At 48.2% G+C, this 17,517-nt stretch overlaps 1 protein-coding gene across 5 annotated transcripts in view; it reads left to right on the forward strand.

Annotated features, from left to right (window-relative positions):
* Window positions 1-468: 468 nt before the first annotated feature.
* The window catches only part of DOCK11 (dedicator of cytokinesis 11), a 180,606-nt gene continuing 163,557 nt past the window's right edge, over window positions 469-17,517 (forward strand). For 3 of the 5 annotated variants that reach the window (XM_070604660.1, XM_070604663.1, XM_070604664.1), the window contains exon 1: window positions 469-850. In XM_070604660.1, the coding sequence (XP_070460761.1) occupies window positions 749-850 (102 nt within the window). In that variant the 5' untranslated portion in view covers window positions 469-748. The remainder of the gene's footprint in view (window positions 851-17,517) is intronic. The other 2 variants (XM_070604665.1, XM_070604666.1) reach the window with 1 other exon arrangement.

Consider the following 17,517-nt stretch of genomic DNA (forward strand, 5'->3'; position numbering starts at 1 on the left):
GGTTGCCCCGGTGAGGAGGACGGACTGGGGAAGGACACGGTGTGAGGCGGCGAGGACCAGCCGAGCCGCTCCGGCCAGAAGACCGCTCTCCCTCCTTCGACATCGGCGCGACCCCTCCCCGGCGGAGACACAATAGGCGGCCGCTTCTCGCCGCCTCGGCCCTGGGGGCTTGCGGGGTGGGAGGACCTGAGAGTTGCCCAGCCCTCCTGCGGCCACTGCAGCCTCTGGGGCAGGAAAGGAGCCCTGGGGTGGAGCACGCCCCACACTTGGAGACGTTTCGTTCCCCCCCCACCCCTCAACACACACGCACGCGAAAAATGAAGCAGCCAGATCTCCCCTCCCGGATGCGGCTGCACCAGCAACATCAGCTGCGGGCGGAGCCCGAGCGGTTGCCACTTCCCCCCTCTTCCCTCGTGACCCTCGCCCCCCCTCCAGTTCTCCCTCCCCCTCCACCCACCCTTCCTCGCCAGACACACCCTCCTTCTTGGGCTGGTCGCGAGCAGAGCTCCGGCTCTCTAGGGGAGGGAGTGGCCGCCGCTGCCGCCTTGGGGCAGGACAGGGAGCGAGCGAGCGAGCGAAGGAGGGAAGGAGGGAGGGGCAGCGGGAGGGAGGGAGGGGCAGCGGGAGCCGCGCCGCCGCCGAGCTGCGATGTGGCCGGCCGGCCGGCGTGTAAACAGCGGGAGCAGCAGCGGCCGCGGCCGCCCCGGCCCGGGGCAGTGAGCACGCCCGCGACCCGTCCGTCGCTGCCATGGCCGAAGTGCGCAAATTCACCAAGCGGCTCAGCAAGCCCGGCACGGCGGCTGAGCTCCGGCAGAGCGTGTCGGAGGCCGTACGGGGCTCCGTGGTGCTGGTGAGTGTCCGGGGGACGGGTCGTCCCGGGGGACGCGCTCCGGGCGAGAGCGACCGGGTGGCTTCCCGCGCGCGGGGACCGGGACGGAACGGCGGTGCCGCGCGCTCTTTCTCGCTTCAGTAAGTTTTCGCCCCGCCGCCGCTGGCCGGGGTCCGAGTCCCGGGCGCCCGCTGACAGCGCCGCGGCTGCTCGGTGCGGCGGGGCGTGCGCCCGGCTGGACGCCGACAGGCTCTCGGGGGCTGGGACGGCTGCGCCCGGCGCGGGGCTCCGAAGCGCGGCCCGGCGGGGGATGTGAGCTAGGGAGCGGACCTCGCGCTGCCCGAGCCCCGGCACAAAGAGCCGGGAACCAGGGCGCGATGAGATCCTGAGTCCCTCCTGCGGGCACCTGAGGCAGCCTAGGCTGAAGGATGCGATGTGCGTTTTGCACAGACACACTCGCGCGCGCACACACGCACCGTGTACACAAAAAAGAACCCCACCCAAAAAGCCCCAGGCGCCCGAGCTCCGGCGGGCGGTGAGAACAGAGGAAGCAGAGCGACTTCCTCCTGCTACTGGGGAGAGAGGGTGGTGATGGGTGTGTGGAAGGGGTGCTGCTGCAGCTGCTGCCGCGGAGGGAGGGGATTGGAAACGATCGGGTTCCGGGGTGAGCGGGCGCGGGGTCCGCCGCAGGGCAAAGGTGTCCCCAAGGACCCGGGAGCGCTCGAGAGGCAAGGAGATGGTGCCGTGAAGGTTTCGGGGAAGATGGTGTGTGCCAGTCCAGGGATGGAGGACCTGGGGCCAGAGCCCCACCGCTCAGGGCTGGGGGATGGGGAATTGAAAGCGCGCTGACCCCCTGGGAGCCCTCCCATCGCACCCTCAGCCGCATCCAGATTGTCTGACTCTGGAGGGAAGCGGACGGGTGCTAACGGGCGCTTGCCCCTTCTCCTGTTTTTAAGACGCTCGTTGCCAATTTCCTGGACAAGCGAGCAAACCCTAAATAAGCAATCAGACTGGTTAATTAGTGTTTGTTTTGTTACTTTGGTTTTTTGTTTGTTCGTTTTTGTCTCGCTCCACTCCTTCCACCTTACAGCGTGTCGTCTGCTGTTTAAATTTCACCGTTTTTAAAAGTGGGCTCTTTTTGTTAAAACAACTTATCATCGGAAGGGAACTTCACAGCTTTTCCTTGTAATTTGTCTGTTGATCTTGTAGAATCTGCGATAAAACCAACATTAAAGGGAGGCCAGGGCCCTGATCCCGACAGTGGAGAAAGTTGACATTAGTGGGAGTTCTGGAGGAGGATCAAAGGTAAAATATGTACCTTTGAGATAAAGATCTGATCCCTAATAGCTACAACTGTGCAGAGCCAAGTGACTTTAAAGAAATCTCTCCATCATGGCTGGACCCTTGAAAGTTTAATCCTGCTGTTCAGCAGAGCTAAACCCGGGCCTTTCATGTTGTTTTAATGGGACCAGCTTATTGTGTGTTTCACTGATTTTAGAATGAGGTCCTGTTGGGGTCAGATTGGAACCTCCATTGTCATCGCAGCCAGTAAAGAAAGGAAGGCAAGCTGCGTGCAGGGCATTTATACCAAGGCCCTCATCTTGGATGATTGTTAACAAGTGATTCAATCTGCCTAGCACAGGAAACGCTTTCCTGAATTCAGGAAGAAAGAGAACCTTGCTTGAGCAGGGGTGGCTGGCCCTTTACCACATTGTGTGAAGGGAGCCTGTGAAGTGGACAGATGGTCTCAAGAGAATAAATGGGACTCGGCAAACCTCCCCTGGGATTTGACCAGCATTTGACCTGCCACCCTCAGCAGCAAAAAGTTAACATTAGCTTGCTTGCTCAGGATTTTAGGTTTTAAAAAGAATTTTGTGTGGCACAGGTGCAGCTGCCCCTCCCTAACCAGGGACTCTGTGGCAAAGCTGGTGACTCTCCTGGGAGATACTGCCAGCCTAGCTTACTTGGGACCCAGGCCACAGATTTTTACCAGGCAAGGCACAGGAATGATACTTATTTACTACTCTGGTATGCGATCCACGTTGAGATTTTAGAGGAAGGGGGGAACAGATTTAGGAATCTAAACCAATATCTGTCGAGCCCCCTACTACGTGCAGGACACAATGCTAGACGTGCTGTAATTAGATGTGAATGTGGATGACTTTCTTCGTTTGTTTTTATTAGTTCCAACCTGGATTGAGTCTATGTGTCTGTCAATAGAACACCCAGATGGTGTACCCAAATCAATTTTAGATTATTCATAGCACCTTAGTGAATGCTATTTTTAAACAGTTCAGTCAATTAAGAAATAAGGAAACAGTCTTAAAGGGAGTGGAATCTCCTAAATGGCTCTCTTTCTTGGCCCCTGCTTTTCTGACACAAAGAGCTGTTAACCAAAGTTAGCAAAGCCATGGGTGGCTGGAGAGTGAGTGGACCATGTGGCAGCTGCCGCCATAACTTCTGATTCTTTCTGATTTAAGCCCCAAAGTGTTTATTAGGGACAGCTGAGGTAGGATTTACACTTGCTGCTATAAACCCACGACACTTGCGTTAGGGCTTCACTCTGGAGTCACATAGCCAGAGGGCTACATTTCCGCAGATCAGGCTTTCCTCTGGTGTCTCTCTCGCTAGAGCTTGGATAAACCCACCAAGCTGAACAAGTGCACAGCAAATATACAGTATTTCCTGTTTACGTGGGTTTTTGTTACAATTATACCCTTGTTGGCATGTTGTTAACATCATACAGTTTTGCTCACTGTTTGAGAAATTCAGAAGGCCTGGGCTATATATAGCATGTAGTTGTGTATTCAGCCCTTCATTCAGTTCTTGGTACTTCCACGAATCTATTAACCATGTCATGAAGCAGACGGAGAAAGAGAGACTGTTTGGGTGCTGCGTTTTCCTGTAAGTTTGGCATATTTACGAAGGTCAGTTTTAGCTCGGGGAAAGGGATAATTACAGAATTAACTGCTGGCAGAGATTTCTCAAGAGGGGCTTGGGGAGGAGTATTATAGCCTGAGAGCGTATGTGATTAATTGAGAAGTGTTTTTATACGGATGTGGTTCACATGCAGAGTTTTAACGCTGTTTTTGTTATAATTCAGGATGTAGCTATTTGTGCCTCAGGGGAAACAAAGGCAGTTGGTAAACTTGTATTCTGTCTGTTCCTAAGAGGAGGCATTGTGTCAGCCTGGGAAAGTCACCTGGTAGGTGTATAAATACTAGTTGCTTGCCACTGCTGAGTTTACCCTCAATTCCTTGTGCGCCAAAGGATCAGGAAAGAGTTGCTAGATGTTACGGGTTGTAGCCCCTTGAGGCAGGGTAACGCATGCACTCCCCGGACTGGCACCGGCCAGATTTCATATCCTAACTCCAGCAGAGAAAAACTCTCCCTAAACAGAATGGCAGAAAAGCGTCTGCCGCTGTTAACCCCCCCACCAGGCACACACAACTACCTTTGCGTGGAATGTTTGTTAGGTTCGCATTTAGGGAAGGCTTGAAAACGAACCAGCTCCCCAGCTCCCTCTTCCCAGGGGAGTCAGTGGAAAGTACTTAATATAGGACAAAACAACATACACTGTGGAATAAAGCCAGTTCCAGCGGGCTTCTTGACCAGGCGTTTCCAGTTGTGAAACTTAGCTTGGCTCTGAATGAACTGGGGGTCAGGAGTGTTAACAGGAGTGTCGGCCTACACATGAGATAGGCTCACTCCTGAGGGCTTCTGCAGGTTAGGAGGGCCCAGGGCAAGCCACTGCTGGAGGCTCTGTCCCACAGCCCCGTGCAGAGTTTGCTGTGAACCATCTTGGAGCACCAAATAGTAGAATTTGTTTTCCTAGAGGAACATGTTAGACAAATTCTCCTGATTGATTCTTTTCCTATTCTAATTATCAATAAGCCTTCTTTTTGAAGTGTTTATTGCTTTTTTGCTCATAATAAATGAGTTTTTTGCTTTGTTTTTTGCTCATAATAAATGCGCGTTTATTGTAGAAAAGTTAGGAAAACAGAAAAGAGAATAATTATCACCATCTCATTACTCAGAGGGAGCTCTGTTAATATTCTGATGTATATGTGTCGAAACTCTTCTCTCTGTATGTATATATGAAAACAGATTGAAAAAGTATATCATACAGACTTTTAAATAAGTTTTTCACTTATCGATATCTCATGAATATTTCTTCACATCAGTAAATATAAATCTACATAATCGTGTTTAGTGACTGCCAAAAATTGCGCTATGGTTGTACTATAGCTGATCGTCTTTTATTGATTGATATTTTGACAATTTCTAATTTTGTGTTATAAACATAAGCTGTCCAGCACAGTAGCTACCAGCCACCTTTTACATTTAAATTAATTAAAAATAAAATCAGCTTCTAAATGGTACTTGCTACAGTTCAAGTGCTCAATACCCACATGTGGCTGGTGGCTGCCATATAGGACAACACACATAGAGAACATTTCTACCATTGCAGAAGGTTCTTTTGGACAGTGCTAGTATAAACATTAAATTTTTTTTTTTTTTTTTAAGATTTTATTTTATTTTTTTTCCTTTTTCTCCCCAAAGCCCCCCGGTACATAGTTGTGTATTCTTCGTTGTGGGTTCTTCTAGTTGTGGCATGTGGGACGCTGCCTCAGCGTGGTCTGATGAGCAGTGCCGTGTCCGCGCCCAGGATTCGAACTAACGAAACACTGGGCCGCCTGCAGTGGAGCGCGCGAACTTAACCACTCGGCCACGGGGCCAGCCCTAAACATTAAATTTTTTTTAAATTTTTTTTTTCCTTTTTCTCCCCAAAGCCCCCTGTACATAGTTGTATATTCTTAGTTGTGGGTCCCTCTAGTTGTGGCATGTGGGATGCCGCCTCAGCATGGCTTGATGAGCGACGCCATGTCCGCGCCCAGGATCCGAACCAGTGAAACCCTGGGCCGCCTGCAGCGGAGCGTGAACTTAACCACTCGGCCACGGGGCCGGCCCCTATAAACATTAATTGAGTGACCGTTTTTGGGCAGACATTTTCAAACTGGCTAGATTGCCCCTTAGGATACATCCTTCGCATTGGAATTGCTGGTTCAAACATTAGACACGTTTTTAGTATTCAGAATTCCTCTTAAACATGCTGTTAAATTGCTCTGCAGAAAGTTGCTGCCACTTGCTCTTTCACCAGCGGAATAGGCGAGTGTTCATTTCCCCTCTCCCATGCCAGCACTGGTTATTAATATTTTTTAATCTTTGCAATCTGATGGGAGATAAATGGTACATCGCTGTTGTAGTTTGCATTTCTCTGAGGACTCTTGACCAGTTTTTCATATGTTGATGAGCCATTTGTGTTTCTTCTTTTGAGGATTTGAGTGAACCTTCTTACAGGCTTATTTCCTTGTTTGTAATTCTTGCAATAACGGTCTCCACCCCAAAGATTCTGTTTCGATAGGTCTAGGGTGGGGCTAGGCATCTGTATTTTTAAAAACTACCCGAGGTGATTCTGATGTGCACAGAAACACTCATCTAGACCACCTGCCCACTCAAGGCAGGAAAGGCCCCTACACGTACCCTGACAAATGATTATTTAGCTTCTCCTTAAACGCTCCTGCCTATTTTAGAGGGCTATGTCAGAGAAGGTTCTTGAGCTGAAATTTACTCTAAGTTCCACCGTGGGCCAGGCCCGGCTCTGCTGTTTGGAGCCACACAGAATATGTTTGCTTCCTCTTTCACATGACAACCCTTCAAATATTTGGAGATGGGCATTGTGTCATTTTTAAATTCACTCTTCACAAAGTCAAAGAGCCTTCATTTCTTTCCTTCATTCCTCACATGACTTGGTTTCAAGATTTTTCACCATCATGGTCACCCTGTTTGGGCTCTTTTCCAAGGTTTCAGTGTCCTACTTACAATGTGGGAGGCCGAACACAGGCCCAAGAGTCAGATCTGGGCTTGAATCTGCCCCCTGTCACCTGTTTGCATTGTGGACTGAGGCAAGTAACCAGGTTTCTCTTTCCTCATCTGTGAAATGGGGATAAATACTTGTACCTACCTTGTGGAGTTCTTGTGAGGATTAAAGAAGGTAATATATGGAAAACGCCTGCTGTTTAAGTGATTATGAAGGTTGAAAAAAAGATCTGGTGAAAAAAAGTGTTCTAGAAGAGTCTATCACAATACAATGGAGTAGGGGCAATGTTTCTTACTTGTTCTGGATATGAGCCGAGAAGTCAGGGGCTGTATTCATGTCTATTCCCAGTGCCTCACACAGTGCCTGGAATGCAGTAGGGACTCAGCGGGAAATACACTGGCAACAATGTGTAGGAGGACAGGGTGCTGGGTGACTGGAGGCTAGGTAACTATAGTTATAGTTCCAGAGAGAGAGAACAAAAGCTGTAACTGAGTCGGTGAGAATGGAGATAAGGGGGAAGATGTAAGAGACATTTCAGTGATAAAAATCAACAGGGTTTGGTGATTCTTGAAGTGGGGGAGAAGGGGGGAAGGAAGAAGTGGGAGGAAGAGAGAGAGAGAGAAGAAGAGAGGAGGTGGAGTCACGGTGAGCTGAGGTGTCTCAGCTTGGGTAAACAGGAGGATAAGCATGTTTGCTGATAGGGGAAGGGGAAAAAAAAAGAGCAACCTCTACTTGAGAGCGTTGTCAGGGCACAGCCAGGTTTCAGTTAAGCAAGGAGGTGGAGATAGCCTAAGGAAAGGCCGAGCATGCAGGGTTGTGTTTTTGGCAAAAGCCTAGGGGTCTTGAGGGCATAGAAGAAAGTGTTCCAAGTGGGATCAGGAAGAGGAGGAAGAGCCAGGGTTGAGGGACAGAGATGAGATTGTAGGCGAGATTAGCTGATTGAAGAGCTTTACACCTTTGGGGGTGATTAGGGAAGTGGGAGGCAGGGCGTGGAGGAAAGGTTTGGAGGCCAGCCCTGGACTTCCAGTTAGAACAGTGGTGGGAAGTTGTATCACCCCTGGGCCGCTCCCCCTGCCAAGGCTTGAGCCAAGGGGGTAGGGGCTGACCAGCCTACTTTCCCAGGTTCCTGAAGAGGTTGAATAGGATGTTTCCTGCCCTGGAGGCACTCACAAGCCAGGAAGGGAGATGAGATGTATGCAAATAACTGAAATAGGGAAGCTCGAAGCATAGCAGGAGGCCAGTGGTTCTGCCTTCTATGTTCTGTTACTTACATCATCTCTGTGCCCTCACCCACCATGCTCTTTTTTTTGTGATCCGCAATGTTTTTCAAGAGTTCGGTCCTTTCTGGGTTCAACAGTGTTAAATAGTCTTTTGCTAATGAACAGTTAATCTCTATGGCATTTCCCACATTTGTTTGACTAGAGAGGCCTTTTTTTAAGTGGGGACAGGGAAGGTAAATGGTGGTGTCTAACACTTGGAGAAATTCGTATCCAGTGTACATGTGTAACTCACCTTGGCATTCCTTTACTTGCCCTCTGGCCGCAAGAAGTGCTTGCTGCCTTCCCACATCCCCAGTGCTCCACCTCAGGAGCCCCCTTACTTGTTTGTTGGAATTCAGTTCAGAGGAGTCACTCACCTACCTGGTTTTGCATTCTTCTGAGATACAGAATCCTCAGTAAGGCGTGTTGAAATTTTTTTTTTTTTTTTTAACATAGAAGGGAAGGCCAGAAACCAGGAGGGAGAAGGAGCTCGAGCTGTTTCCCTTTTTCCGTAAACCCCAGTGGTAATTTTATGACATAGCTCTTCGGGATTTAGATCCTTTGGTTCCCTTTAGCTTTTGTCAGGAGGGCAAAGGGGTTCATGGGGAACCTTGGCCTGTTGCTTATATCAACCCAGAGCCAGATGCCTTTTTTTTTAAATTATATTGCATTTTATTAGCTACTATTGTGGGGGATCAGAATTGGCCTCCTCAAAATGTGTCTCTTTGTCTTGCCTTGATTATTTTTTTTTAAACTTTTTATTGAGATTATGATAGTTTACAACCTTGTGAAATTTCAGTTGTACATTATTGTTAGTCATGTTGTAGGTGCACCACTTCACACTTTGTGCCCTCCCCCCACCCCCCCTTTCCCCTGGTAACCACCAATCAGTTCTCTTTGTCTCTATGTTCAACTTCCACCTATGAGTGGAGTCATACAGAGTTTGTCTTTCTCTAGCCAGATGCCTTCTTGATTCTTGCAGGGCCCCATCCTGGAGGCTTCCAGAGCAGTAACTGGGGCAAAGGGACAGTCTCATTTAGCTCCATTGCCTGGAAGCTTGTGCTTGTTAGAGCAGAGTGGTTACAAGTGGGCTCTGGAAGCACACAGCCCGGGTTCAAAGTTCAGCTCAGCTCCTTTGGGTTACCGTGGGCCAGTTATTTAACCTTCTGTGCCTTGATAGCCATCTCGTGGGCTTGTTGAAAGGCTGAAAGTTGTTGTTGCTTGTGAAGCACTTAGAGCAGGGCTTGCCACATGGAAAGCACTTAACGACTGTTGGCTCTTATTACTCTTCGCAGGCTTTATGGTGGGCAAAAGAAGTCTCTTGTGTATGTGTTACAAGTCAACAGAGGTTCAAAAGTAGACTGGCAGAAGGGAAGCAGGTACTCTTGCTTTTTTGTTTCCTTGCTCCAAATTATGCCCCAAAGGGTGAGCTACAGGCTGAGCCAAGAATCACAGCCATCCTGGAAGAATAAGCTGGCAGACCTGTCTCCATTAGGTTCTTGGTAATATCCACTCCCAGTTGGACTTGGTCATATTGAAGAGCCCAGTGATGTGAGCTAGGGCTCTGGGTCTTTGGCAGTTCTTGCCTTCAGAGGAGTCGGATGAATGAGTAGGAAGGCTAGTTCTTAAGTGGGGAGGAACAGCCTGTCCTATGACCCGGGGGAAGGTCCTCCAGTCTGGGAGCTTTCATGCATGGCTTTTGGGAGAAGCACTCACCTTTAGGACAGGCTGTTCAGTGCGGTTTATGCGAAGGGATGGCGAGGGGAGAGTCAGGCTCTGTATGGAAGACTAGAACTTCAACGCTCTTTCCTTTCCCTCTCAAACTTTATTGACATCCCTTTCGCTCATTAATCCTCACTTTTAAAAATCAAGTAAATATCGAAATTCAAATGCCTTTCTAAAGATCTATTTTGGAAACATGTATTTTAGTGGAAGAAATTTCAAGCTTAAAGGTCTCCTAAGAAATTAATGTCCTTTTATATTTGGCTATTCTGGTTTTGTGGTAGCAGGATAAGTTCTATTAGGAAGAATGTGTCCAGGTTTCCAGCATAGTCAATACCGTGGAAAATATGCCATGGTTTACCTATTGTCTACGCACAGCCTCGCACAATCACACCTAAATTTGCTATTAATGATTTCCTGCAATTCTTCTCGACCTTATTTTTATTGCCCATTGAGTTTATCGTTCGCAGGAAGTTGTATTTTTGCCTTTCCTGACAGCTTATGTCAGATCGTCTGTTTCAAGCTGCTGAGAAATGTTTGAAGATTTCCTCGTACTTCAGCTTCCTCTCATGCTGCTTTCCCTAAATGACTGAAGCCCTTTACTGGGTGTGATTTAGTTAAGGCGTCCCATGTGCTTCCTCTGAGACAGAACATCTTTATTTGAAGTGTTTCAGCAAAGTGTGTCAGGAGGCTGGGGACTGTATTTGTATAAAATGTTGTTTAGATGATGACAAGACCTTGTATTTTCATAGCCCCGGTCTTACGAGGAGGTAAAAATGCTGTTGTGCCCGTGACCTCCCGTGTTCTCACAGGTCACTATCAAACACATAGCTCGTCGCCGTCACCTCTCTTCTGTGAGTGGGAAGCAGAGGCATGGTGTCAAGTGAAGCAGGCTGTGGGTCACCCAGAGTCACTAAATGCCAGAACAGGTATTGGGCTCCAGGGGTCCCGAGTCCTTTGGCGTAATTAGGGAGAGAAGCCCTAGCTCCTGGGCCGGATTCCAGAATGCATCAGGTGGAGGAAGCTCCTTCTGTGTGGTTTTGGTGATGATCGCCTTCTATTGGGAAACAGTGTTTATTTCTGAACAAGCTTAGATCTCTTTAGTGGGAAAGTAGGAGGTGTAGACCACAAAAAAAGAGGGGTGGGGTTGTTTTTGAGAAACGTGGGCGAGATCAGTATAGATTCTTCCTTGCCAAAGTAAGCCGAAGGATTTTGAGAACTGGTTGCAGTTGGCTGCTCTTCCTTTCTTTGCTATTTCAATAACTATATGGAAAAAAGTCTCCAGAACACTGGCTCTGCAGAGGTACCTGGGATCGTTTTCATGGAACTGTTAGGATTTTTTTTCAAGTGCGTTAGTGCCGTCCAAAAATAACAACATATATATTTCTCTGCGTGCCTTTTATATTAGTAGTTTAGTTTTCCCACTTGAGAAACTGCCAGCTTTATGCCTTGCAGGACCTGTGGTCAGTGTTCATGGTGTGAGTGGAAGAGTGCTGTTGGCATAACCAGTTTATTTTCTTTTTTTGCTTTTTTTTTTTTTTTGAGGAACATTAGCCCTGAGCTGACATCCGCTGCCAGTCCTCCTCTTTTTGCTGAGGAAGACTGGCCCTGAGCTAACATCCATGCCCATCTTTCTCTACTTTATATGTGGGACGCCTGCCACAGCATGACTTGCCAAGTGCTGCCCTGTCCGCACCAGGGATCCGAACCCGCGAACCCCGGGCCACTGAAGTGGAACATGTGCACTTAACCGCTGCACCACCAGGCCTGCCCCACCAGTTTATTTTCATAGGTTAATAAGTTCCTAATGCTTCGGTGCATTAAATGGGTTTATTAGAGACCTGAAGGAGGGGATGCCACCTTCTAAAGTGTCTAACTTACCACCAAGAAATAACTTAAATCCAGGAGGGCTCTGAATCAACTTGCAAATGTTGAACTAAATGGTTATTTAAAAGCGCATAGAGGCCAATAGCTCTCCTGTCCAGCAGAGTGTTTGCATCACGCTCTATTGCTTGTGGAGTGGAGAAGGATCTCCCTGCTAGCCTGACCCCAGGGAGAATTGCTCCTCCATACTGGTGACCGACGCAACTGCTGGTAGAGGTACTGTGCCCTTCGAAATGAAACGGTCTGGTAGACATCTCACCGGGAGAGCCAGAAGAGAAGTCCATAAGACTTCTTGTTTCAGTTCTGTAATTGAAGCCCAGCTCGCCCTCCTTGCCCCCTCCCGCCGTCCCTCCTGTCTCTGCATGTAGCTGGAGCTACTCCCCATGCCACTGCTGCCCACTGCCGGCCCAGCACCGCAGCAGGCTCAGAGACCAGCCTGGGCCTAAGCAGGGGCCATCAGAGGACATCAGAGCTCAGGTTCTGGGCCTTGAAGTCCTATAGGCTGCCCTGTTTTTAAAATCTGTTTCTGGTCACTAGGTCTTATCTTTTTCCTTATCCCCTTTGCCACTGTCCCAGTCACTGTGTCCTTGTTTTCCTACCCGGTATCGAACACCCTGCCTTGGTTTTCCGGCCAGTTGTCCAGTTCCTCTAGGAGTGAGTTCTGGTCTTGTTGCTGGCCCTGGGGAGGGCTGCCCTCCCCTCACCATGACCGTATAACAGCTTGAGCTCAGCACAGTAGGACTGTGGACTGAAGGGGCGAGAGTCTGCCTGGAGAACTCAGAGGAGGCAGAGTGCCTGGGATGAGGAGGCCCAGCCAGTGGCCCTGCTGAGGGGTGGACCAGATGCATGGCCTGTTAGTGTCCTGTGGCTACTGTAACAAATTGCCATAAGCTTGGTGTCTCAAAACAACACAGATTCATTATCTCACAGTTCTCGAGGTCAGAAGTCTGCCAAGGTGTCAGCAAGGCCTCACCCACTCCAGAAGCTCCAGGGGAGAAGCCATTACCTTGCCTTTCCCAGCTTCTAGAGGCTGCCTGCATTCCTTGGCTCATGGCCCCTTCCTCTGTCTTCGAGCCAGCAATGGCTGATTGCGTCTTGCTCACATCAGATCACTCTGACATTGCTTGTTTCATCTCATCTCCTTCTCTGATCCTGACTCTCTAGCCTCCCTCCTTCACTTAGAAGCACCCTTATGGTTACATTGGTCCCACCTGGATAATCCAGTCATCTCCCCATCTCTGTCATTAATTTAATTAATTCATCTGCAAAATCCCCTTTGTCTTGTGAAGTAGCATAGTTACAGGTTCCGGGAACTAAGAGGTGGACATCTTTGGGAAACCATTATTCTACCTACTGCACATGCATTGCTGGAGGTTGAGGAATGGTGGAATCCTGGGCTCAGATGGCTTCCCAGCAAGGATACTGACATCATGGTGGAGAGCGATAGACTGGAAAACTGTAGGCCAGGTGCAGAAGTCTCCACAGATTTAGAATGAGGAAGCACCATCCCTTTTGAGAATTTTTGACAAAGAAAGTAATAGAGGTTTGCAGTCTGCAATTTCAATTTGGATGTTTTCTTGAATTCTTCATAATTAAAAAAATTTTTCCCACACAAAACTCCCTCAGTCTGGAGTTCTTGTAAGTGGGCACTGCTTTCAGACTTGAGGTGTTTCAGGATACAAGCTGGCCAGACGCTTAGCAGGCACTTAGCCAGCTCAGGCTTATGGAATTTTCCACCCTCAGCTAAAGAAAAGAGTAAAGAGGTAGGGCTGTGTGTGCATGTGGGTTTAAAAGAGAAAGGGATGGTTTCACATCACAGAGACTAACTCTTTGGCTGACAAGCCCCAAGACACCTCTCATGTGTTCTGCATGAGAGAGAGTTCTCCCATCCTGAAGGTCAAGTTAGACCGGGCCTGGCCCTCCTGCATTTCCAAGGTAATTGCAGGACCCTTTCCCAGAAGTGGGTTTATAAAACACATGATTGGAGAAGCAGAGAGAAGGCCTGGAAAGTCTCTCTGATTCCTTCTGGCTTCATGGTGATTTCAATTGAGAGAGAAATTGAAACTTCGTCTCTCCACCAAATCCAGTCACTGCTGTCTTAGAGACACACACCACAAAAGCTTCCTGGCTGATCACGTTTGCACCAGCCCCCTCACGCTGGCCGGTAGAATATCCATGATGATCTGATGGCAGAGAGCTTACTGCCCGGAACAAGCACTCTACCGTAGATGTGGATTGCATTTTCTATTTTTACATCAATTCTAATTGGCCATGGCTCTATTTCTCCAAGGGCTGACCTATCTTTTTTCAGGCCTTTGGATAACTGACCTGGCTCTAATGCACAGAAAATCATTATGGAAAAGGTTGGGAAACCTCAGATTTTGGTTAAAAATCTGTACAAGCAAAATATACATTAACCATCTTCACTTTCTCCTGTTCCATTTTTCCTTTTTTTCTCCCTCAATAGGAAAAGAGTTCAATTCTCCTTAGAAGCCATCTCAGAAAATTCAGGTGTTTTCAGTAGAATGATCTTAAAATTTTTTCTAGTGTATTTATATACTGCTAATCTATAAAATGTGAAAAGATATTAACGGTAGTCCTATTTAAATTTTCTTTAGAAACTGATGTTCATTTTCTCCAAATTAGAAGCTGTTTCTCTTTAACCTGGCTTATTTTATTTTACTTCATTTTCTTTTACTGATTTACTACTTGCTGGTTGGGGCTTCTTCCTTTTTTACTGGCCCTTATCTGAACTTCGTGGTTTATGGGTCGTGTGCATTCGATCAGTGGGCTTCCTGACATTCTGGGGCTGGGGTGTATACCAGGAGGGACTAGAAAGCCGGTGTGTTGTTGGAGCGGGAGCTAGAGAGCGAGGTGCGCTGAGCTGTGGAAGAGAGCCTCAGCTGAGGGAAAAGATTGACACTTTCCTTAGGTTCGTGCTGAAATCCTGGGGGAAACGCTTTTAAAACTGTTGCTTGAATTGAAGAGAGGCAGAGAATCTGTTTCCACTGGTATCTTTTTAATGGATTAAGTCGATTTAGGGCAAGGGTGGGAGTGTAGAATGGGAGAAGGCAAGACAAGGACTTAATCTGAGGAAACTGAAGGATAAAAAACAGTTAAGACGGAAGGAAGGTTTTCTTTGGTGTGTTAGAATAGACCAAAAGACCAGAGATTAATATATTAACAATGTTTTAATGAGGGTAGCAGTATATTTTTAGATTCAGACAGGAAGGAATCAAACCCTTTAGAAATTGTCCTAGGTAAATGGAACAGTTTTGTCTGGGACCAAAGGGATGAGTAGATTTTTATTCAGAGGATGGAAGCAGTGCACAGTGTCAACTTGTATAATTCAAGACCCCAAATCAATTAGTTAAGGAATGCAGAGAGTCCTTGTATGCAGTTCTCCACTGGCTATGATGATTGGAACTCAATTCTCCAACTTAGATGGAGGTCAGAGACTTGCGACCACCAGAAACCTCTAGAGGCCAGATTTTTTGGGGCTTAAGGGTGGAGGGACTCGTGCCAGTTCGGCCTGCCCTCACTTCCTCCATCCTCGGGTAGAAGATGGGCAACAGCTCATATCTGTTCCAGACCCGTATCTTTTAAGGCAGCAAGCCCTGCTGGACAGGAATGGTGGCAGTGGAGGCTGCCACTCTTGAGCCCTTGAGACTTTCTCTGCGAGTGGCCCCCACTGGGGCCCGCTTCCTCTTACTGACTGTGTCCTCTCCTGACCAAGCCGCTTCCTTCCTCTTTCCCCCTGCTGCCCCCTAACTGCTCTTCCCTCATTCTGATTTTCCTCAACTGCTGCTCCTGGATTTCACCTTGCTGCACTGCCACCTTCCAGGAAAAGCTTCTGTTCCTCTGGCTGCTTGGCCCAGCCCCCCCCCCCACCCCCCACCAGAGCTCTCCCATAGCCAGCCCCTTTGCTTCTCCCTTCCCCCATGCTCAGGGGAAATTCATTCTGCTGTGGGCACGCTCCCACTCTCCCCTTCTCATCTTTTTTTTAAGATTTTATTTTTCCTTTTTCTCCCCAAAGCCCCCTGGTACATAGTTGTGTATTTTTAGTTGTGGCTCCTTCCAGTTGTGGCATGTGGGACGCCGCCTCAACGTGGCTTGATGAGCAGTGCCATGTCCGAGCCCAGGATCCGAACCGGCAAAACCCTGGGCTGCCCAAGCAGCGTGCACGAACCCAACCACTCGGCCACGGGGTAGGCCACCTCCCTTTCTCATCTTGTTCTCACCTCTTCCTTCCCATTCTCCTCAGTGTTTGGCCAAAGTGTTCTCCATGGGACAGAGCCATCACTGTGTTTATTTTGTTCTAACCTTTACTTTAGCCAAGGATGAAAAATTCCAAAGGGCTGAGCTAGTGATGGCTGGGTGACTTTTCTGGAAATCCAATGGCCTGGATGCCAAGGGGTTGTCGTGTAGCTACACATCTGGCAAGGTTGTCCCCTAAACTGTCCTAGTTTTGGATTTAGTTCCAACTGAAAGAAGTGGAGGTTCTACCTGCGGAATTATGGAGTAAGAGTGAAGAGGTGAAGAACTGATACAGTGACGATTATATCAGTTTACATCACTTTGTTTTTTCTGCTGTGTTTAGTTGGGAGAGCCTGGCCTTTGGCTTAGTAGAGCTTTCAAAAGGGAAACTTTGTGCATGAGAGACAAAGTTCCTGCAGCTCAATTTAACGAGGATCTTGCTTTGTTGAGGTGGTTATTTGGCAGAGACCACCCACATTTCAGAGCAACCAGGTATGTTTCAGAGTGGGTTTCCTGGGGAGCAGGAGCGTCCTCCCAGTTGACACCAGGTAGAATTGAGTGGGTCTACCCCACCGTCGTATATCCTGCCCCCTCCCTGGAGAAAGCATTTAGGCAGGATTTTGTCCACATGTCCCTAGGGGAATAACAAGTCAGAGTGGAGACCATCTTGACAGCAAGCAAAAAAGTGGTGATCGTTTTGAAATAGCTAGAAACTGACCACCATTCTGCTGTCTCTCAGGAGAGGGTGAGGGAAAATAACAAAATCCTCAAGTCCATAAAAATACCAATTCTATCTGCATTTGGCTCCACGGTACTGTAAATAAGCACCCAGATTTCCTAGCGGGCCTCCGTGCCACTTCCTATCCACCAGTAAGGCCTGTTCTACCTTTGAATTCTCTTCTCCCGCCACATCTTTTCCTGTAGTCTGTACTCTAGCCGTGCCGGACCATTGCGGCTCCCCAAAAACTTTCTCACCTCTGTGCCTTTGCACATGCTGACTCTCTTTCTGGAATGTCCTTCCAACCCTTGCCCTGCTAAGGGGAATCCTATCTGTCCTGCAAGGCTTAGGTCAAATGGCCATCCCGTCTCACCCTATTTGGAGCACATTGCTCCTTCTTCAGGCTTATGCCTCCTACTAGTTGTGTTGGTTTCTTATGGATGCCGTAACATTCACCACAAACTGAGTGGCTTAAAACAAAATATTTATTCTCTTATAGTTCTGGAGGCCAGAAGTCTGAAATCAGTATCACTGGGCCACATTCCCTCTGCAGAATTAAGGGAAGGATCTGTTCTTTGCCTCTCCGAGCTCTGGTAGCTGCCAGCATTCCTTGGCTTGTGGCTTCATCACTCCAGTCTGCCTCTGTGGTCACATTGCCTTCTTCTCTTCAGTTGTGTCAAATCTCTCTTTGCCTCTTTCTTTTAAGGTCATTTGTGAGAGTGTTACCGCACAAAATTGCAGTTCTCCTACCCGATGTGCATAAAAAAAGCACCAATTATTACAGCATCAACTTTTGGGAAAAGAAAACAGCTTTATTGCTGGATTGATCTGCAAGGAGACAGGGGGCATATGCTCTCAGATCTGGCTTCCTGATTCAGGGCTTGGGGCACAACTTACGGGATGAAGGGCAGGGCAGTCTGAAGTGTGGAGATAGATGATTGGAGGTAAGGAGAAGTCAGGTAAGTGA

This window comes from Equus przewalskii, chromosome X (assembly GCF_037783145.1).
Source record: "Equus przewalskii isolate Varuska chromosome X, EquPr2, whole genome shotgun sequence".
Taxonomy (NCBI): Eukaryota; Metazoa; Chordata; class Mammalia; order Perissodactyla; family Equidae; genus Equus; species Equus przewalskii.